At 43.8% G+C, this 23,420-nt stretch overlaps 2 protein-coding genes across 3 annotated transcripts; both read right to left on the bottom strand.

The window, feature by feature from the left end:
* Nucleotides 1–3,779: 3,779 nt before the first annotated feature.
* Nucleotides 3,780–5,800, bottom strand: oxld1 (oxidoreductase-like domain containing 1). Its single transcript, XM_079293924.1, has 2 exons — nucleotides 5,627–5,800; nucleotides 3,780–5,122 (listed from the first exon to the last, which is right to left on the bottom strand). Exons 1-2 carry the CDS (start codon nucleotides 5,675–5,677, stop codon nucleotides 4,751–4,753), a joined length of 423 nt encoding a protein of 140 aa, XP_079150050.1. The 5' UTR covers nucleotides 5,678–5,800; the 3' UTR covers nucleotides 3,780–4,750.
* Nucleotides 5,801–13,990: 8,190 nt separating this feature from the next.
* gprc5c (G protein-coupled receptor, class C, group 5, member C) lies at nucleotides 13,991–18,696 on the bottom strand (the record flags this gene model as incomplete). 2 transcript variants are annotated; one of them, XM_079293901.1, is made up of 4 exons in its annotated part: nucleotides 14,035–14,090; nucleotides 14,556–14,690; nucleotides 15,060–15,160; nucleotides 17,697–18,696. In XM_079293901.1, the coding sequence occupies 4 exons, from the start codon at nucleotides 18,682–18,684 to the stop codon at nucleotides 14,058–14,060; spliced, it is 1,257 nt and encodes a 418-aa protein (XP_079150027.1). In that variant the 3' UTR covers nucleotides 14,035–14,057. The 2 variants fall into 2 exon arrangements, with proteins under 2 accessions (XP_079150026.1, XP_079150027.1); XM_079293900.1 differs by lacking the exon at nucleotides 14,556–14,690 and having other exon boundaries at nucleotides 13,991–14,090; nucleotides 17,697–18,684.
* Nucleotides 18,697–23,420: the final 4,724 nt, after the last annotated feature.

Here is a 23,420-nt window from a genome sequence, read left to right on the forward strand (position 1 = left end):
ATCACACTGATTGAATGTCTCAGATGGACTACCTCGTTCTGTGAGGATGACCCAATTTCCCATAATCCCAGGCTCAAGTTAATAAGGACACCCCCCCCCCTCTTCTGTTTCAAGCTAAATGTAATCTCATTAGAGAAAGGACAACCCAGAGATCTGCTGAGCACGCTCTGAGGGTCTGAATGATCAATCCGCCCTGAGCGAGGCTTAACACAGCGGCTTTATATCACAATGGAAGTGTTGGAGTGAACATTGTTCTTCATGCTGATTTTGTGCTATTTTCCTTCCATCACACGTCGTCTTTCAGACTAATAGAAATAAAACATTTATTTTATTACTTTGTCTGTTTACGTCTGTAGATTTCTACTAAATTCAACAAGAGTTACCATTACATAAAGCCTCATTTGCATATTTAAACATAACATTTCAGAAAACTTGTAATACAATAAACACTGCTCTTAAAGTCCGTAATCATCTGGTTTCGTGGTGATGTCTGTGAGTTTGTGACTCTGTTCACCTGTAGAGTCTAAATGTCTGTAATGTCACTCACCGTCTCTTTAAGACGTTTCCTCTCAATGAGTTTGTTCTCAGACTCTGATGATAAATCTGCACTTCAGCAGCTCTGACGTTCACCAAACTTCACACTTTCACTCCTCTCTGTGTGCTGAAGGTTCACACAGAACTGATAAGAGAATGCCTCATTTGCATATTTCAACATAACATTGTCTACACTGGTCAAACTTTCAGACTTTTCATGGCCAACAGTGACGCTGCAGCCACGTCTTATACATCTTATGATCTGTAATTCTTCCATCAGACACATTTTTTATAAAGCTTCTTAGATATTTGAGAATCGTATCTTCTCTTGAATGGAGAAAGTGTGTTGTACAAGTCAACAAGACCCCTTGTCCTCGCAATCATTCTGTTACTTCTCCATCTTTTCAGATCCTTTGCGCTCTAAACTATAAAGATTGTAAAGTCCATAAGTCTCCACTGACCTCCTTCAGCTCTCTGCTTTTGTTCCCTCTGACCCTCAATCAGTGTGTGTTGGTGATGTGTGGCAGAGCGTCTACTCACCGGCTGCTCTGGAGCAGGACGAGTCGCTGTGCGCGCAGCAGATGTGAGGAGCTCTACGATGGGCTCGCTGTGAGGGCCAGCCGGGGCTCAGGGCCCCTCTTATATACGCTGAGCCTGCACCAGATTACGGACGCGCCCGCTCCCGCACCAGATTACGGACGCGCCCGCCTCCCGGTTTCTCATGTCAACAGGTCTCATGTCTGGGGGTTTGAGTCCAACGGAGGGGAGAGTGTGCAGATGTGCACGGTCACCTGATGTGCACGGCCACCTGATGTGCACGGTCACCTGATGTGCACGGCCATTGGAGAATCATTTAAAGTCACTTTGGATGGAAATCTGTGACATTATCCAGTTTGTGAGACACATCCTGCATCATTTAATGTCTTAAAAGATGTCACTTGCGATGACACAGCCTGGAGTATTTGGGCCTTTATTATACACTCAGAGACAGACAGGAAGGAGCGAGAGAGACAGACACAGACAGAGAAAACTAAACTTTGAGCAGGTGGTTTTGTCCGCAGAGTTCCCGCAGCTCTCCGAGCAGCTACTCGGTAGAGACGACCTCAATGTGAGCGAAGAGAGCGCGCGCTCGAGGCCTTCCTGCGCTGGATCGCCCACGAACCCGAAGATCGAAAAGCAGAAATCGCACTGCTCTTGTCTCAGGTATGTTCACCGTATGTCACCAGATTTAGTTTGGACCATTGCACCTTCAGCATTTGGCTGAAGGTGCAATGGTCCAATTTGGCTGAAGGCTGCAGGTTGCTTTCTTCCAGATATGATCTTAGTTCATCTATAATTGTGTTTGCAGTGTTTACAATGGCTGTTATGACGAGGTCGCTCTGACTTTTCTTTTGGACTACTTTTTTAATATGTCTGGACAAATAATTATTTTCGTCATGAATAATGCTTTCTACGAGACACTTTTCTAAAAACGGCCCCCCCCCCGGGGACTCGGGTAGGGGAGGTTAAATGATTATAGAAAAGCACCAGAGGTCTGGACAATGGACTCGAGTACAGGCCATTGAGTTCAATTGAAAGATTGTGTCCTGTTTTTCTCTGTGTAGGTGCGACTGGTGTTGACAAGTAAAGACTACGTGAGGTTGAACGTGGTGTCCAATGAGCTGGTGAAAAACAACGCAGAGTGCCTGCACAAGGTCAGGGCAGTCAAATCCTAAATCCCATCATGAGGTTCAGACCCTCTGCGCATCTCAGCAACCCTCTCGCCCGCCCTCGCCTGTAACGCCATCCTGTTGGCCACTGCTGTTCCTCCACAGATTTTATTTTCAACTTTTCAGTTTGTGCAACTTCTAAGTTTGATGTTCTGTGAGGGGGGTGCTGTGTTCCACCTGCAGACACACACGGGTTGATCCAGAGTGCATCGTTGCAACGTTAACACCTTAATACGACAAATACCAACTGCTGTGTTTCATGCGTTCAGGTTTTACATCGGCCACCGTATTTCTCCTGCTCGCGTGGCACAGCTTGAAAACGTTTGGCTCTAGAAAGGGCATTGCCTGCTTTTTGCGTGAGGTGACGTCACCGTAGTTCTCATGACAGGCTTGTAAAGGGAGGGGTGAGCAGAGGGGTCGTCAGTCTGTTGCAATATGCCACCTTCACACTCGATGCCACAAACTCGAAACACACTGGTTCTTCAAACTAACATTATCAGCCAGTGTTCAATCAATTCGCCTTTGGCGGTGGAAATAACACGTTTGTATTCAAGATTTTGGTGCCTAAATGTTATCTTTTGAAATAGAAATAATGAATGTCAAGGGTTAGCTGTCTCTGGCTGGCAATGAAGTTCGTAATATATAACTTATTTGGGACTCAAAACAAAAGGTTAAGGATTTAGGACATAATAGTTCAATTGAATAGTACAGTATAGTGGATACAACTTTGCAGTATAATGACATACTGTATGGGGAAGCACAGTCAACTATACTTTCAAAGTAAAAGTTAAATGATATGATTTGTGTGCATACGACTGACTACATGCACATAACATGGCAAATAAATTCTCAAAGATATTCTCTAAGTTAGTAAGTAAGTAAAGTAAAGTTAAGTAAGTTATCAAAGAATAACTGTGTGTGTGTGTGTGTGTGTGTGTGTGCACCAGCTCCTGTGTAATACAGGATTCACAGAACATCTCCATCACCATCACCTCACAAAGTGGACCTGTGAGATCCGTGAGACGTACCGGCATCGGGCCTCGTTCTGCTCAGCCGACCGACGGACGTCATTCTAACGGGCAGATCTGAACCGGATCAGCTTCGGGGTCCATCAGGGTCTCACTTCTGGTCTGCAGGACTCCTCCTATATTCATCGGAATCTCATTCATTCACATCCCTGATAAAAGATTAAAAAAAGATTCCCCGCGTGATTCCTCATATAATCCAAGGAGCGTCGCCATATCTTCTCAAATGTTTTGCTCTTATTCCTCCACCAAGAAGTTATTTTCTCTAAAGGTGCAACTATTCATTTCTCTGGAGACACATTCCAGTTGAGAGACATCTGATTTCCATTTGGCCACGCGGTCACACGGACATGTTTATAGCAGAGGACAGATCTCTGTGAGCTTTATCACGCGGTTGTTTTTAATAAAGTTACCTAATAAACAACAGTCGCAGCATGAACACTGACATTATATTTCATCCTCATGAGAGCAGACAGACAGACGGACAGGCAGACAGACAGGCAGCTTCATGTCTGTCTCTCTGGTGAAGTGATGTTAAAGGAAATCTGTTGCTCTCAGAAACATTTATTCAACAAAGAACTCGTATAAATACATTTAAAATATATTCTTAAATATAATGAAGATCAGAAAACACAAATGTGTTTTTAACACTTCAGTTCAAACTTCTGATAAATAAAACAAATGTGCAAAATGTGCTTTATGACTAAAGTACCACGAAGATAAACCAAAAAAAAGTTAAAATAAACCAAATGGATTTTCTAACAAGGCCCCAAAACATAACTAATGTTGTTAAAAACATGCACTTTAAAATGCCACCACGTCAAGCACCTCGTGAAATAAAGAAGAGACTTCTGTGAGGAACAGTTCCCGTCAGTAACAACACTCACGACCAACCGCTGACATCAGGGAACCAGACGTCACTCAGAAACAGGAGGTGGGACTATCAGACGGTTTGGAAACAGATCTCCACTTATTCAAACTTATTGAGGAGAAACAGTCGCATGGAAACAGTTTTACAAAGACTGAAAGTCAGTTTCGACAAACGTTCTGCTTCAACTTTGACCTCTCTAATCTTAGTGTTACTGCTCGATGACGGATTATTTTCATCCTTTCAGGAGAGCTCTCCTTCAGCTTTACCTCGAGATGAACTGTTAGGTTGTAAACAAACCAACAGTCTGATCACCTGACTGATCCTGTTTCCTGTCAGACTTTGTCGTAGTGATGTCAGCTGTTTACAGTCGAGTCTTATCAAAACAAATAGAAACGATGGACAAAGTCAGCACAAGAAGATCCTGCCAGCTTGTGTCACTTCTCTGAAATATTCTGCAGATGTGAACAGTGTGAGCCACTGGAGGAGGGAGTGAAGATGAGGAGGTCAAAGCAGTGACTGAAGTGAGTCATAAAGTGCTTGAACTGTTACTACCAACGCTCACAACACTCAGCCGACGCTGTGGTCGAAGCCGCTGGCAGTAAAAGCTTCGGTCACGTCTTCTTCAAGAGTCTTATCTCCATCTTCAGGTAGGTTTTAAGGTTCTCATCCAGGACGTTCTCCTCGATGGCGGCGAGCGCCTGGTCCCCTCCGTCGTGGTAGTACGCCAGCAGCTGCTCTGCATGTTCGATCCACACACAGTTGTGGCAGCCGCTCATGCAGCAGTGGGTGGGAGCCGGCGGCGGACCTTGCACAGGAGACCAGGCGGAGGTGATGCGGCCGGGTTCTGGTTCAGAGCAGTCCGTCAGCATTGGAGGAGCAGAGGAACCTGGTCCAGCACAGAGGCTGCGTCGGCCTCTCCTCCATGACGGCACCGGGCAGAGATAGGACCGATGTCTCGTGTGTAGCAGGGAGAGGATGCACAGCTGAAAGACAGCAGGATGAAATATGATCATAATCAAACTCTGTAAACACGCCATGCAGTCATGTATTCCCTGTTTCTATTCTCCTCTTCTAACCGGTTTATTTAAGTATTTGGTTGGTGGCAGTTAGAGAGGACAGCGAACCTGCAGCTTGTGCTCTGAGCACATGTCAATAAAGTTGAATGTGGAATCTAAAGTTCATGTATTTATAGGTGTAGAAGACACTGATGAGGGCGACAGGGCTGCTCACAGAGCTGTGGTGTCATGGTTGAATCTGTTTCTAAGTTTTAGCAAAAAGCTCTGAAGTAGAAGAGGAAACGTAAACATGTCTTATATTTCAGTTTCACTTGCAGCCATTACGATTATCATCTCACACATAAGTCTGTATATTTAATCAAATAACGTCACTGTATACTGTTAATATTACCCAACAGTGTGACCAAAGGAAAGGTTAGGAACGTTAGCTTCTCTACTGTTAGCTTAGCTACCGTTAGCTCAGCTACCAACCTTCTGTAAAGATAACGACGACCTCGCCACATTTACACCCAAACACAACATCGTCGCAGTAAACACAAGGCTCGGTTACGCGTCTGTGTGATTCATTTTCTCAGAACTGTCGATTTTATAAAGTTGTTTTCCTCCTGGACGTTAAAATCCACCGCAGCAAGATAAGCAAGTCGTCCCGGACTATGACCTTTGTGTGTGGTTATAACAAACACGTTGATTGGCCGACAGGAAATAATGTAACCAATCAAATAGCACCTTTCTGAATGTAAACCAATAGAAAGCGCAGAATAGTTTCGGGGGGCGGTTCCCAGAAGACGAGCTGCATTACCAGTCTGTGTCCAGCAGGTGTCGGTGTTTCACCTGTATGTCCTGCGTGATCTCACACTAAAGATCATCATACCAATATCACATCAAGCTATAGCTGATACTAACGCCATATGAATAAAATATATCGATATATATCTTAAACTACATTATAATACACATTATTTACCCTTGAATCAATGACATGATCTGATAAGTGAGTTTGTGTGACTTTGGTTCATGTTTATTTTGTATTGTTGCAGCTGAGAGGACTGAATGTGCCTCGTCAGGACCATGACATCAGCTAAATGTATAATTCAGCCAAACAGACTCAACACTATGATCAGGGCCTATTTGTTTTTCCTTTATTTCCTTTCTCTGTGTCAATATGCCGAGTTACACATTTCACCAATGACTGTCTTTGACGCAGGTTTTTATGGCAATGCCATAACAATAAAGGCATTTTAATTGTTTAAAAATAAATTGGTTTTGCATTTTCTTGTGATTTTTCTGTGTTCATGTGCACCTCAAACAAACTACTTGAGTCCAGGAAGCTGCCCTACCCAAACGTTTGTTTTAAAAAAATCAAATCTTTATTGTCCTGCAGCAGCTAATCACGCTGCGAAAGCAAGAGGTAAAGCACACAGTCATCAGATGATACCTCGGATTATCACGTTAAATGTAAAAACTCAGAGAGCAACAACATTCATATTAGAAATTACAATTGACTGTACTGTAACTGTACATAAATGTGTTTATTTGAAAGTAATATATATATTAAAACCATTCTGTTAATGTCCTTTACTGTCTAGTTCAGGATTCAAAACACAACCTTCAGGACTTCAGACTTTCTTGTAACTTAGTGGAGGAAGTGATACGTTTCCCACACACCCGTATTGAAGCTGAGATCATGTTGGTTAATGAACCATCATTAGAGGCTCAGTAGATGCTTGTTTGCCCTGAGGTATTTCCACGGCTCTACATTTAGATGTATTATGTCTCTGCTCAGAAAGAGCATTACAACCACCGTTGTTCTGTGAAACGACTCCTTTATGCTCCTGACTGAAAGTAAACCCTCTTTTGATGTCGTTTTTGTTCTTTGTGTTTTCAACAGTTCTGCACCGTAACCTGCCGGTTCCTTCACTATTTGACCCATTCACTGATGCGTGAGGAGATGTGTGTGTGTGTGTGTGTGTGTGTGTGTGTGGAAGAGAAGCAGTCTGAGCTCCCCACAGGCCTCAGTGTTTGCAGGCCACATCCATGGTAACGCGGTGTGGAAACACGGCAGCTGCTCGGCCTGGCGTGAGATACCAGGTGTGTGGTGGGGCATGTTATCTCACCAGAGGCTCACAGTGCGACTTCACCCCGAGGAGAGGCTTCTCCCTCAGCCGTAGAAACGCAGACCTTTGTCACGCCGCATAAAGCAAACGGCCATTAAAAGGCTGCTGATGTTGTTGTGAAAGAACAGATGGATCTCTGGTAATCTCTAATCAAAGGAAGCTGAGTACACCGACTGTGTGAACAAAGACTTCAATGATTCAGCCCGTCTCATGATAATGCATGAATCAGTATCATAATAGAGGTTTGTGTTGTCACGAGGCGAGTCTGATGGTTCATATTTCATCCTAAATGCAAGGACAGAATAGATTGAACTCTATCTGTAGGACGTCATAATGAGGATATTAAAAGTGTTTCAGAGTCAGATCACTGAGTGAGAAAGTTAGAGTGCAGACAGAGTGGTACAACCAAAAGAATGGACCTTTGATAAAGGTTTCAGCTAGAACCCTTTCAGAAGGTTCTACTCAGAACCCAACATAAAGACCAAAATAAACTCAAAATGAACGTTGCTTGTAGCTTTAAGTCTCTGAATACTTCCTCGAGCACTGACTGTGTGTACTCTGTGTGCAGTGATCTACAGGTACAACATGATGACACTACACGATCAAAAAGAGGCTGCATCCGTGCACGATGAGACTGGATATAGGTCGAGGTTCAGATGGTCCGGCAGTGTGCTTGGGATCAGCTCGTGTAGGTCGGCTCAGAAGAATCTCTTTAAGTACGTCGGTGTGTGAGCACTGAGGAGGCTCACGGAACATATCTACCACTGGAGCGACTGCCATGACATGTGACACAGATATATATTCATGGTGATCCGCTGACTTTTTATTGAGCAACCATTATGTTGACGTTCGTGGTTTTGAGTGAAATATTCTAAACAGTTCCCTGAATTCTAACTCAGAAATGTTTTGAGGGATTCTTGGAAGAGAGAAAGCTCAGCAATGCTCTGGCTGCAGGCGTTCTGCATGAAGAGGGATTAACTCCATCGCTGATAATCCTGCTCAGTATTTCTAACAACTTGCTGCCATGATGGATTAGTGAGCGGGCCGACCGGGCTCAGGTCCAGGGGCCCCTGACTGTCATCTATAAAATGTCACTCAAATAGACATTCAGAACCAGGAAGAGACTACAGAGAGACCAGAACACAAAGAGATGAACACAGGAGCAGAGACACACAAAATGACTCACAGCAGCTTTAAAAAGGAACAAAAGAAGCAGGAAGGGACTCAAAGCGACAACAAAGAGACAGAAAACAAACACAAAGAGAATTTTAGAAATGCTTCAGTGCAAAACAACAGTGGGATGTGAGTCAAGTTATCTGAGCTCCTGTAACGCTCCTCTGATACAGCTGTGCTGCTTGAAGCCTGAAGAAGTGTTTTCTAGCTGCAGCTGTCAACAGCTCCTCTAATCTTAAAACCGGGAAAAGTGGCAACAAGGTGTTTTCTGTTTCACTGAAAACTCTTCATGTGCTGAAATTCACCCAATCAGCATCTTTTCCACTTGTGTGTCTGCAAGAAGGACGAGCTCAACATGTGACAGAAAGACACAGAGAGGGAGGTGTGTCCTTCATCAAGGTCTTCCTCTGGGACTCACAGCAGCAGCTTTGTCCTGAAGCTACAAAGACCTCCCTGTTCCACAACACACCTGAAACAGTCACGACTGGTCAGGAGGCAGCAGAACCGTGTCTGTGTGTCCGTCAGCAGGCTGAAACAGGAAGCGTGTAAGAAAACAAAGAACAAGTAGAAACAGTGCAGCTCAGAGAGTGACATACGTCGTTAACGTTTGTTACATTTCTGTCATCTTTCTTCAGTGTCTTTCTCTGTGTGATGCCTCCTCGATTCCTTTCCTTGCCTCCCCGCATCCCCCATGGGCGGGACTAAGAAGGGAGGACACGAGGGGACAAGGAAAGGAATCGAGGAGGCACAAAATGAGAAAGAGGAGAGAGGAGTCGAGGCAACAGGCAGTTAACAAATGAGACATCCTCACCTCGGAGCCACATTTTAAAGCGATGTCTATGAAATATGACGTGTGGCCCCGCTGATATATATATATATATATATATATATATATATTATATATTAATTCAATTTCAACGTGGCATAATGTGACAAGAACGGTCGGTTGTCACGCATTGATCTAAAACACACGTATCGGCTAAATGAGATCAAGACGATATATTTGATTGTGTTTTTGTAAAAAGACATTTCAGTGTTGATGGATCAATAAAGACTCATCTTCTCCGTCAGTGAAGCCACTCTGTTCACCCCGACAACAGGTCGGGTCAAGCTGCTGGTGATCATTCTGCAGGTCACACAGAGGTCTGCGACGGTTGAGTCACTGCAAATGAAGAATGCATAACGGGTTTCAGTGAAGGCGCATCGACCAATCAGCGGCCCCGGATACCGACACCTCGCTCGCTGAACACCTGCACCGCTCAGACCTGAGCGGCAGCAGGCTGTTAATCAACAACAGGCCTCGCAATCAGAGGAGAAGTGCTTCATAAGAGAAGCAGCGAGGTGGAGGGTTGAGCCGTGGGAGCGAGGTGTGTGTGTGTGTGTGTGTGTGTGGGGGGGGGGGGGAGAGACAGAGGTGCTTTGACTCTGTGAAGTGCCAGAGCTCTGGTTCTGGTCTGGCTGCCAACTACGCTGAGATAAGTCGGTGCCTTAACGGGGTAAACAACAGGGAAAGAATAACACCGTCATGGAAGTACATTTACTGAAGAGCTTTACTTTAAAACAAGCCTTGAGGTAGTTGTGTGTCAGTATTAAAGCTGCACTGAACCACAGACTGTAGATAAGAAGTGGACGTAGTCGTAGTGACATCACCTATTGGTTTACAGACTGCCATTTTGAAGCCTCAAATTTGGCGTTTTGGCCGTCGCCATCTTGGCTTTTTTCGGCCAATGAAGTGAGCATATCTGGACTGAGGAGTGACGTAGAGACGCTGTATACGTCTCTGGTGTCGACCTGTCAATCACTGTGTAGCCCCGCCCTAAAGCATCCCCTGCTTTATGGTCTGTGTGACTCTCAATGGACCATAATGTACTAAATGAACATCATGCTGTATTGAAGAAGACTTGAAACTAGAGATTGAGACCATAAACTCAAAAATAAGTTTCAGAAATATGTTTCATATTACCCTGTAAATGCACAATGATGTTAATAATTGGTTTGGTTCAGGCAACAAAACGAGATCTAAAAGCGATCAGGGTTTGTGTTAACATAACACCGAAACAACCGAAACAGCTTCCCGACCGTAAACAGACAAACAACCTCACTGGACGTTGTGACGAGCAACAGGAACAAGGGTCTTCTGAGTGAAAGTCTTGTGTTCCCACCAGCCCTTATTTTACATTCCCGCTTGTTCCACTTGGATCTTTGGTACCACATAACTTTGAGTCGTTACACTACGTCACTCTGACCGAATGCAAATAAACCAAAACGTCCACATTCAATGGATCCGCGGTTTGCAGAAACGAAGTGCGAGGAAACACAATGAGCACAAGCTACCTGCAAAGTTGTTGAAGTCGGCTATCGGTCATTGTGATGCATGATCGATGCGTGTGATAACATCTTCATCACATGATCAACAACGTTCAAATGAATCAAAAAGAATTACGTTTCAGCTCATTTTCTGACCGCATCATGACACACAAAGAGTAACAACAAGCATTGGTCTTTTGGCCGTGTGCGTCCCCTTTAAGCGTCCCCCTGGAAACAGTTTCGCTGGGTCGTCAAATTGGTGACGATTGTTCTTCTTCTGCTCGTGTTGATCTCACAGGAACTCCGTAAATTAGCCCCCAAGTGGCCCAAAAACAAATCGAATGCAGCTTTAAGTTACCGTACTGTGTACTTTTACTCCACTACTTTGATATATGTCGTACTTTACAGTCCCATACCGCAATAAATAAATATAAATAAGCAGAAGATGCAACTTTGTTCCACCACTGACAAAGTGTACACGCATTGGAATGAACAGGAGGCTGTTTGAATGAGTCATTGTCCACATTTCTATAGCACCGTGTGTGTTGACGACATGAGGTCGTCTGCTGAGAGAAGCTGAGCAGCAGTTAAAGACACCAGAGGCTGCTTCTCACAGCAGCTTCCTCTCGTCACTGCAGTTCTCTCCTGAGCTCCATCACACGCCATGTTTGTGTGTCACCATAACTAATTGGACAAACCGCTCGGTGTCTTGGATACACGCGCTATCAGCAGGAAGCAGGCGCTGACTCCCAGCACCAATCAGCTCTCACAGTGAGGCTGTCTCACACTCCTGACACTTCCATATTCCCCCGGACACACAGCTACCAAACAGAGGTCCACACCTCGACTGTCATCGTCAACAGATATAAATATATATAAATATACATATGTATTTATATATATATATATATATATATATGTATAAATATAAATATATATATATATATATTTATATATACATATATATATATATATTTAGATATATAAATATATATAAATATACATATGTATTTATATATATTGTAATCAACTGAACTCCACCCACTCTTCATCTTTTCCCAAACTGTGGCGACGCCCCTCTCAGGGGTCGTCCTGACCACAGTAACCACTCTGAGAGCTACAGAGGTTGCTGGTCTGTTCTGGGCTGCTGTAGAAACTTGTGATTATACACGAACGAAAAAACATACAGATCCCCTGACATGATACACACCGGCCCTTTAAGAAGCGATCGATGTCAGGTTTGTACGTTTATTTGTGGATATGTTTCTCACATTTGAATATTTGAATGTAGTTTGTCACACTGGACCTCCAACTTGTATTTGAACACAGTCACGATGTGGAATAAATACAACCGTCTGGCAAAGACTGCAGCTTTATTCACAGCTCAAGTGTGAACGTGGTAAATAGTTAAATACATGTCAGAGTGAGTATCAACAGTCAGACTCTTCTTCGTCTGCAGCAGGACGTGCATGACCATCTTTTGCATGTTTCATGAATGCATCCTTCTCCCATAGAATACAGGACACTTCCTGTTACACCCTCTGGCTGCCTCATCCCATTCATTTGCTGTTTCAAAGACATGTCACACACTGGCTCCACGTGAAGTCAAAGGCATCATAAACAGCTGAAGCTGTGAGATCGTTTCTCTTCAAGGGTTTCTCTCATTTGTCTTTCTAACAGTGAGAACATGACACGTTTGTTTTCTCTCGACAATGAAACCAAATGTTGCGTCTACTGTTCCTGTTTTCTTTCGTTCGAACGTATCTTCAGTGTCATGGCAGTTTGTGAAATAGTCACGAAATGTAATCTATTGGTTCGTGTTCATGGACACAAATTGTGTGTTTTTGTTTTCTTCAAAAATAATGCCAATGGAAAGTCAATTAGGAGTGTTCTTGATGGACACACAAAAGAAATGCATCAACGTGACGAAGCAACAGTCAGAACAAGTGACCTACTTTATAATAGCCAAACAGACGACGATCAGGTGGATGAGTTGTTTGCAGATATGCAGACATGCCAACATCTGTCCCTGGCGAGTGGGATGAAGATGTTTCCAACAGCACCAGAAGATTCATTCTAGAAGGATCCCTGTCTGCACAATGCATGATGGGAGTTAGCTTTGAGTAACCAAAGATTGCTCACTCAGAGATCTCAGTGTACATTCTGACAACACGCTCGATAAGACTGCAGAGTGAAGAGTTCATGGTTTCGTGCAAATCCCTTGAGTGTTTTGTCAACATTGAACTACAACTCCCATGAGGCTTTGACGGCGCTTTTCTGGAGCTAAAATGAAAAAGCTTCTATAATGTTGCTGTCAGTGAACATAGTGGATACATATTCACTTAATATATATATATATATATATATATACATATATATATACATATTCATTTAATATATATATATATATATTATATATTATATATATATATATATTATATATATATATATATATATATACATATTCATTTAATGTATATATATATATATATATTATATATATAATATATATATATATATATATATAATATATATATATATAATATATATATACATATATATTATATATATATATATATAATATATATATATATATATATATATATATATATTATATATATATATATATAATATATATATGTATATATATATATATAATATGGACACAACCTTCTGTGAGAACGTACATTGAGCGTTATAAAACGGTGAAAATAGTTCATCTCTATTCGTGATTGTTTCAGTAGAAATAAGATTAAATCATCAAATAGCACACAGTGGTGCTATAAATAGTGTTAAATATACATATTCATACAATGCCTTCATGCAGTGACAACCGTTGACACATTAACAACATATTTACATCAATCTAACACCAGCTGCTCCATTTTATGTGAGACCTTTGTGGTTATTCACAATATTCACAATCCTAAGTGAGTCGATAAAGTTCCACTGGTGCTGCAGGTTTGTTTGTGGTGTGTTTCGGGGGGGGCACTGTGTGGATATCATATATTTGTGGCGTCAGCAGCGTCACTCTTCATCTGTGTGATTTGGGTCCAGCAGAGAGCTCACAGTCCGGCGACCGCAGCAGAAAGTCTTTGTTCTGACGTCCAAATGAAGCTTTACACTGTCTGACAGCCGGCCGGCCCAGACGGAGCCAGTCAATAGAAGGTTTGTCTTCCATCAGCAGGGGGGGGGCTCCACATGTCTGCTCCTCTAGAACAGCTTAGACGACCAGCAGACACACAGTCAGCGAAGCAAAGGAAGAGACGAGAAGTTAACGTGACGAGGTGTTGAGAGCGTCAGCGGCTTCACCACTGGGACGTCCTATGAAGACCCTTCCCCTGCAGAAGAAGAGAGACGGTCCATCAAACAGCAGTGAATGAGACTTCACATGATATCAGTTTACACTGGAGGGGGGGGGGGGGCTCGGACAGCAGCTTTGATTCACAGTCACAGCTGATTCAAATCTAGAAGTGACTACAGGCAGCCTCTTCAGAAACATTCAGAAGAGACATGTTAAGCACAGAGCAATATGGAAAAGAATAAGACCAGAAAGAGACAAATGATGTCAAATCAAACCCTGTCTCACCAACAGTTCTTCTCCACTGAAGAGATGGAAGAACAGAGTGAACTACAGACGCAGTGAAACACCAGAGAGCTCCAGCAGGCAAGAAAGAAGAAAAACAAACAGACAAAGAAGTGATTCATGGTCAACCTGTAGAAGAAGTTGCCATGGATACAGCAGGAGCCGAGAGGTCGGGGGGGACAGAAGGAGTCGAGGAGGGAGGAGCGAGGAGGCGACCTACGCTGTTCCCGTTGGTCTGAGTGTGAGCGGCGCCGCCGGCCTCGCCGCGCGTCGGCGGCGTGCTGCTCCCGCTGGTGGCTGCTGAGTGGGTGGACGCTCTGGGGATGATGACGTCGTAGGAGACCTCCGGAGGGTGCTGCACATCAGCCCCATGACACAAACATCCAATAAATGAGGGGGGGGGGGCTCTTTGGAGAGACCTCCACAAACCGTTTACCAGAACTTAAGAACCTCAGAGTCCAAAAATGTAATCAAGTATTTTAAATCTTTGCCCCCTTTCTGCTCACGTGCATGTCCATGGTTTGTGTCTTTGCTCCATTTGAAATCAGCTGTTGTAAAATCAGCTGTAATCCTGTTCACACAGTTAACCTTCACTGTCACATTTCTTTTGACTGTTTCCTCAAACTGTTCTTTGTTTCAATAATCATTGTCCACCTCCGGTCATAAGAGAGTGAACCAGCTCGCTGTCTGTGCCACGTTCAAATGTGTCTGAACAAATACTCACGTCTGCCGCTGCTTTGCTGATGAGAGCCAGCTCAGTGGGCTGGTAGACGGACCCACGCAGCTGCCCGGTGTAGCCGCTGTACGGAGACACCGGCTTGGACGCTGTGATGGACAGACGGGGACAACACACGTTATTCATTCGTCCCCCTCAACAAGCCTCAGCTGTGATTCACAACAGTCACAGCTGATTAGAACCTATAGGCGACCAAGGACGTGTCAAAATAAAATGCCTTAGTTGAACCAAAAATATGTGGTTTCCATAATATCTGCACAGTTCCAGGAAACAAACCAGCAACACAAAACTCCCAGAGACTCACTCTGACTGACTCTCACAGGCTGGACTTCCTAACTGAAAGACGGGGGAGCACCACGACTAAAGACACAAGGGACGAATTAACTAATGCGACACGGAAAACACACAAAATACAGGAAGTAAAAGCAAACATGACACATGGGGAGGGAAACAGCAGGCAGGAGAATAAAATCACCCAATGTGACCGTGGTCATATTTATCATAACATATAGAATAAATACAGGAGATAAAGTGTTCGTTGTGGAAGGAATAGTGGTACAGCATTGATGAGAAAAAAACTGAAAGATTATGGAAATATCCATGTGTTGTGTGTTAAAGCTGCATTCTCTCTAATGTCCACCAGGGGGCGACTCCTCTGGTTGTATAGAAGTCTATGAGAAGATGACTCTGCTTCTCTCTTGATCATAAGCCCTCTGAGTGACATCTTCAGGGCCTCGTTCCGCATCGGTACACAACAATCCCTCAAGATACTTCATCAGGAGAATAAGAGCAGAGGAATGGATGTGAGAGACGACTCCGTCGCTCTTTTTGAGGCTCCCGACGTCAAACTGTCGCCACGCCCCAGTTGCTGTGGAGACGATGCAAACACAAGGCGTGATGCTTGTGGTGGGAATGAAGAGTGGGAGTGCTGGTGATAGGGACGCTCATTAACAGGAATGATTCAGACGACACGCTGCCGCTGAATAACTCACTGAAACTCTGACCGTCCTCATGTAGCCACACATGTAGCTCACAAAGCAGAGAGAAGAAGTGAACTCTCTGTGGGAGTCAATGATGAAGGATGACGTCAACGTGTTGCTGCACCAGATCTGAGAGTTGTGACATCACACAACAGCTGTGCGTACAGCATTTAGCATTGAACAAGAATTAAAATGATAATAATCTTAACAATCAAATATCGAGCTTCAGGGAGTTTGCTTTCAGATTGCATGTTGGAGAATATAAGAACTGGGAGGAAGAAGTAAAATAGAAGAAATAACAAAGAAAGGATGGAAAGAAAGAGAAAGACAATGGAAGTCTTGTTTTGAATGAATCTAAACTCTTTAGATGACACAATGAATCCTAAAACACAGAAGTGAGTCAGAATAGGTTCACTTCCTGTTCCCTCGTCTCTGAGCCAATGTCTTTCTTACATGTGTTTTTGGTTAGATGTCAGCTTTTACACTTCAAACATCATAATAGTGGAGTTCATTAGTGAAGATTGTCTCGATGAACAAAACCTGTAAGAATCATCAACGTTGTGAGATTTATTTTCTGCAATAATCCAAAATCCAATTGAACTGCACCAGTGTGACACTAACTTCCTGCTGGAGGACAGAAATACGTGCTCGCTGCATCTCTCTGTGTCTTCAAGTCATTTGAATGAGTGAAAAAGTGAAGCTGGTTCTGCACATCGTCCACATTTATCTCATGTTGAACATCGAAGCTGAATCTTTAAACAAACTCTTCTGCTGTTCCATACACGTGGCCGGGTACAAAGTGTGATGAGCTTCCTCACACGTTGCAGAGAGAACGCTTCAAAGGTTCTGCCAGAATGGAAACACTTGAATACAAACAGTTACTTTCCAGCGCGGTGAAAGAACTCTCTGTAACCCTCGAGGACAGAAGCAGCCACACAACACCGTCCACCTCACCGTCTGTGATTGACCTGAGAGGAGACAGACTCAGTGTTCTGGTCCTTTTGACCGCATCAGATCAGGACTCAGACGGGAGCGTCTCGGGTTCTGTGGGCTCATCACATCGATGCAAATCAGCCTTTTGAGGACTCTGCAGGGTAATCGCTGTGTTTTCAGGTTTGTGAGGGCTTTGAACTCAGTGTTCATCGGTGGAGGTCACTGTGTGTTCTCCTGTCTGTTGACCAGGCAAATATTTGCTTTACAGGGAATAAAAGGAACTGACAAGGCTTTGCATAAGACCAGAGTGATGTCATACCTGAGAGAATACAAAGTTTAAAATCATGAACATTTACAAACAGCAGCCCAAATAAAGCCACTTATGTTGGGTGATATATTGTTCCAGAAGTAATTGCGAAAATCAATGTTATTGCCATTTTATGCCACTGATATAATGATAATATAATGATAACGATAATATAAAAGCACAATAATGCAAGTACACCCTTTCAGAAAGCGGTCAGCTCTCAATTCTTCTTGATATTATTGAAAGGTGAGAAAAACATTCAAAAAATATCCTAAATGAATCAAACATGAATCTAAATGAATCAAACATAAATGAAACAACACCAGACAACAAACGAGGCTTGAGCTCTGTTAACAAAAACTGCACTTTAAAACAGATGAGAAGGTGAAATAAGCAGCTACACACCTTGTTTGGGCTCGTCCATAGAGAACGCCTTATTTTCCACGAACATGTTCTGGGAGCTCTGCTCCTTCAGGATGGTCTCGTAGCCGACTCCTCGGTTCGGGTACAGGTCTTCCCCGAAGCTCTGCGGGATCTCGTCATCGCCGCTCAAGGTGCAGATGTCGGGGATCGCGTAGAGGACGAGGAAGGCCCACGCGTTCGCCACCAAGGCGATGGCCAAGGTGGGGTCGTCCCACGTGGGCCCCCCTCTCCTCTCGTTCCCGTAGACGTACATGACGATCCACGCCACCCAAATGCCCACAGAGACCACGCTGGTCAGAAGGATGAAGGCGCCATCCTTCTTCCACTGGCTGTGTTTGCCCGCCATGACGGCGAGACCCGCCACCACCACGGCCAGGATCAGGGTCATCACGTAGATCAGCGCCATGACGAAGTCCTCGTTGGCGACGTTGCAAGGCGTGGCCGTGGCTCTGCCGGTTTCGGCCGTGGCGTTGAGCGGCCCCCACGGGTGGCGCACCACCGTGATGATCAGCCACTCGGTGTTGATGACCACCTCCACCAGCCACAGACCCGCCGCCGCCAGACACAAGACCCAAGCCCGGGGCCCGCTGTTCTGCCGGGCGAGGACGTTCAGCCTCACGCACTGCGCCAGGAGGCAGGCGAAGCAGCCGCCGAACAGCACGCCGAAGAGGAACCTCCGCGAGGCGCACGTGGAGAAGTCCTTTCCCACGATGAAGGCGAAGGTCAGGCAGAAGAGACCGGCGGTGAAGACCAGGAAGCAGGCGTGGAGCGCCACCGAGCTCCTGCGGTTCTTGTCCCGCGTGAAGGGCACGCTGGCCAGCAGCGAGATGAAAAGCACAAAGGAGAAGACGACGCCGGCCGCCGCGAAGGCCTCCAGCACGATGCCCCACGCGGCGTTACGGTCACACAGGTTGTAATAGAGGGAGTCCAGGTTCGGGCCGCAACCCTGAGGAGTGCCGTTAGTAGCCATGGGGTCTGGGAGAGACCAGAGCTCAGTTTGGACGAGTTGTTCCGGGATCCTGACGGCACCTGTACAGACAGAGGAACAGCGACAGTCTGAGAAGCTTTGGATGTGGACAGGTCTTAACAAAGACTTAAATACGTCACCAATGCTGCATTACGATACTGTAGTCTACACCCAATAAAGCAAATATTACACTGATGTGAGTCAGTGCACACACAGAAACAGGTGGCATTCAAACCGTCATCATCACGTGTACACGGAGAATGACTTGACTGCTCAGAGCAGGAAAGAGTCAGAAAGCTAAAATATCAGAGGAATGTCAAACTATGGACTCTTCCCAACTCTGACGTTGATCATTAACAGAATCGGTCGACAGATATTGCTTCTGTACATTGTGATTACAACAGAATCGATGTGGTGAAAGTGCATTCACCCTAAAGTGGAGCGAGTCTCTGGGCCAAATGGATGGAGTGTGGCGGACGTTCGGTCTTTCGAACTTGTTGTGACTCAAAATATTTTCTGGAACAATGAAATCCACCTTTTCTGGTTCTCCGTGAGTTGGTTGGTCCCTTTGGTTTCGTGGCTGTTCTCCGTAGATTATAGTTCACTGCTAATATCTTTGTTTTCATTCGGGGCGTGACCTCCAGTCACGCACAGTTATCGTGTTCGTCTCTCGGCTTCAGGTCTTCCAAATGAAGTTATTTCCTCATCTGTTCCCATGGAAAGCTCAAGGACCAAATGTTTTATGGCATGTTTGCAATTTCTGCGAGCTCAAGGTCGGAACACACACACAAAAAAATGAAAGAACACGACAGCAGTTTGGCTTTCCAAATATCTCACAAGCTTCATGTAGACGACCTGAAGAACGAAAGACTTTGATGTCAAACTGAGGAATTTCCTTTTCATAGAAAAGAGACTCCTCTGATTCCTCGACTACTTTAGAACCTGAACTAAACCAAGTTCTCCCTCCCAGGCGTCAAATACAGACGTTTGGCCTTCAGTGTCTGTATGAGTCGCACCAGGCTTCATATGCAAATCCATCACTGTCAGAGTGACGGACGTAGTGATCAAGAGCGAGAAGTAAAACAGAGCACTTTCACTCAGGGGGCCTGACCACATGATGTCGAGTGATGCCGTGTCACATGACGCTGCTGGAGAACTTATTTAAAACCAGACCAGGATGCGTCTTCAAACCCGAACTAAGTGGTTTTGTGACGGATAAACGCAGGCAGCTACTTCACATTTTCAAAACGATGTTGGACAATAAATTGTCCCAGAAATAATTGCAATAATGTTATTGCAATTTTATGCCACTGATATAATGATCACATAATAGCATATGAATGCGATTACACCCTTTCAAAAAGCAGTGAACTTTTAATTCTTCATGATATTCAGACATTATAATTGAAAAGAAATATCTTGAATAAATAGAATAAAACCACACAAACCAAAACAATGAATAAAATGCACTCGAGCACTGTTAGCACTGTTAGCACTGTTAGCGCCGTCAGCTGCAAAACACAATTAGCTTTTTCACCGCTAAATATTGACGTTCCTTGTGAAAGTACCCGAGATAAAAACAACAGCTCGACAAAATGAATCATCCCAAGAAAACAAACAAACATGTAAACAGAATCTCAACAAAAAGAAATATGAAAATGTTTTTGAGAAGACAAACCTCCACCGGCTGAAAAGATCACGTGATGCGATGGAAAGCTCGTCAACAGTTAAGAATGGAACCTGAGAAACGTGTTGGTGTTAATGCAATCACACAGAAATCAATAGAATCTTCTTAAAGGGCCACAGAGGCGTGAACAGCTATCATGCATGTGTTTGTTGTTCTGATCGGTACTTAAACGCTGAGCATGTTGTCGTTATCAATAATAAATCTATCTCGTCTGTGATATTTGATCTTAGCTCTGTTTCAGTAGCTTTTATAAAAAACACACACAGCTGCATCTCCTGCACATCTGACTGCAGCTCTATGGTGATGCATTTAATTCACCAACGAATAATGCTTCTATTACACTCACCAGACAAACATCCATATGAAGTATTTCATCTAAACCTTTAAAACAGATTCACGCACACTTCAGGATGCGTTCAGGGACATACATGAAGCCGTATGTCACACAATGAACAGGAGTGTTCATGTGAACACGTCTCTATGTTGAATGTCTGAACGTCACACACACATGATGGTAAATCTGATGCTCTGCTACCTGAATGCTTGTTGATCTTCTTCACCAAAATAAAAAAATAAAGTCACACAAAAAGTTTCCACTCTTCGATGAAGCTCGTGCAGAAAGTCACCAGACAGAAGTTTCACAGTTCACTGATTCAAGAGAAAGTCTCTCTCTCTCTCTCTCTCTCTCTCTCTCTCTCTCTCTCTCTCTCTCTCTCTCTCTCTCTCTCTCTCTCTCTCTCTCTCTCTCTCTCTCTCTCTCTCTCTCTCTCTCTCTCTCTCTCTCTCTCTCTCTCTCTCTCTCTCTCTCTCTCACACACACACACTTTAATGCTTGGATATGCAGCTCTCCCACAATATCTCGTTCCTTTTTATTTGTCCTGTTTTTAGTCGTGATAGTTTTAGTTTCCGTCACATAAACAGATTTGATCACAGCGTCACAGAAACATCTCACACGTGACAGAGGAGAGTTAGTGGTGTGTAGCGACATCTGGTGGTGAAAGATGTATTTCATCCTGCAGCAGTTTGGGAGGTTTCGTCCCATGGAGGAGCATTAAAAGTACAAAAGTCATGAAATAATAGAATACAACATTTAACTCACAGATATAATCATCAAACGTCCCCAGCTGGTGACTGGCATTAAGACAATTATTGTTTTGTATTCAAAGTTTTCTGGAATTGCATCTTTAAATATGCAAATGAGGCATTATCTGGTTGTACCTTTTGGACAATTTAGGAGAAATCTACAGACGCAAATAGACTAAGTAGTAAAATAAATGTTTTCTTTGAACCAGTCTGAAAGAAGTCGTGTTATGGAAGAAAAATAGACCAAAATCTCAAAAATGTGCATGATGTGTTACTGTACCTTTATAATTACCTTTATAATTATAATATTTTGGGATGTTTGATCTTTTACAGCAGCTGTTTGGTTCAAGACTCTTTTCTCTCGACTTCTCCAGAAGTGATGCTGCTTCACATGTAGGTGGCGCTGTAGCAATGCGTTACAAATGTAAACTCTTCCACCGCTGAGCCTCTGGAGGGTGAAGTTAGACTTTAAATCAACCTTAATAACCACGACTGTGGATTAAACAAGCAGCTTCCTGTTTCAGAGTCAAAGCTCTTCTTCAGCTGAACAAATCACACGTTCATCTTCTTCAATCAATGTTTACAGTTCAATCATGAAACAAATTCAACGTGAAGTTCTCCTTTCACGTGAAGCTGTGGGAAAGTTTGAACCACTTCATTCTAACAATTTCACACATACATGAAATCAATCATCAATTATTTTTCATCTCTGTTTAAATCGTTATCGTTACAAAATGTACCAAAACACTGGCAACGAGAACAAATATGAAGCAAAACTGAATCATTCCCTCTGAACTCAAAAGAAATGTGATATAGAATATTAATATTTGTGATACTGTGAGACGGTGTGAAATGTGCTAAAAGGGGAAAACTGGATTTTAAGGAGTTAAATGTTGGTTTCAGTCAGAGACCGTGATACAAAATCCTAATATTTGAACAGGGTTGAGGACATGGGCTTGTTCTTTAGAGATCCGACTTTAAGTGAAAGTACAAGTGAAGATGTTGGTCTTTGAGGTTGTTGGTCAATGATTAAAGGACCGGTCTGCCCAGTTCCTCTTTGCTTGTTGACTTGTTGCTCAAGAGCTGATTATTCCTGCTTCACTTCCCTGATCTCTACAAGCGGCCTTCTCTTTTCAGCTCCACGTGTCTGATGACAGTGAAGGCTTTTATTCTCCTCGTCAGATTGGTGGTTAAGAATGAGGTCTGCTTCCAGATATCGATCAGTGTCTGCAGTCTGTCCTTGACCTCGTCCCACATTGTGTCACATGGAGGTCTTTAAGGCGGTTTTCTTGTTGACCCGTTCACCGTCTCCTTCAACCAAAAACCCCAGAGAGACGTCATAGAAGAGCTGTAGCAGAGCGGCCGTCATCCTTCATCCCGCATCTGAGCGGACCGACGGCAGCCTCCGGTTCTGAAGAGTGGATCCAAAGCTTCATGCGTTAAAGCTGCATTCTCTCTAGTGTCCACCAGGGGGCGACTCCTCTGGTTGTATAGAAGTCTATAGAAAATGACTCTACTTCTCTCTTGATTTATTCCCTCAGTAAACATTGTAAACATGAGTTTATGTCTCAATCTCTAGTTTCAAGTCTTCTTCAATACAGCATGATGTTCATTTAGTACATTATGGTCCATTTAGAGTCACACAGACCATAAAGCAGGGGATGCTTTAGGGCGGGGCTACAGTGATTGACAGGTCTCTACCAGAGACGTAAACAACAGGGCGAAGGCCAAAATCAAAGATGTCGACGGTGAAATCACTGAACTCAAGGCTTCAAAAAATCATCCATGAGTGATGTCCCGATGACGATGTCCGGTTCTTATATACAGTCTGTGGGGCCGACTCATTACTGGCTACCATAATATCACTTTATACATATTAGTTACAGTCCCATGCAGTATTACACCTCTCCATCCTCCACCTGATACCCAGCCGCTCCTCTGTGACTGCACGAGAACAAGACTTTCAACG

The sequence above is a fragment of the Melanostigma gelatinosum genome, assembly GCF_949748355.1.
Source record: "Melanostigma gelatinosum genome assembly, chromosome: 21".
NCBI classification, from domain to species: domain Eukaryota; kingdom Metazoa; phylum Chordata; class Actinopteri; order Perciformes; family Zoarcidae; genus Melanostigma; species Melanostigma gelatinosum.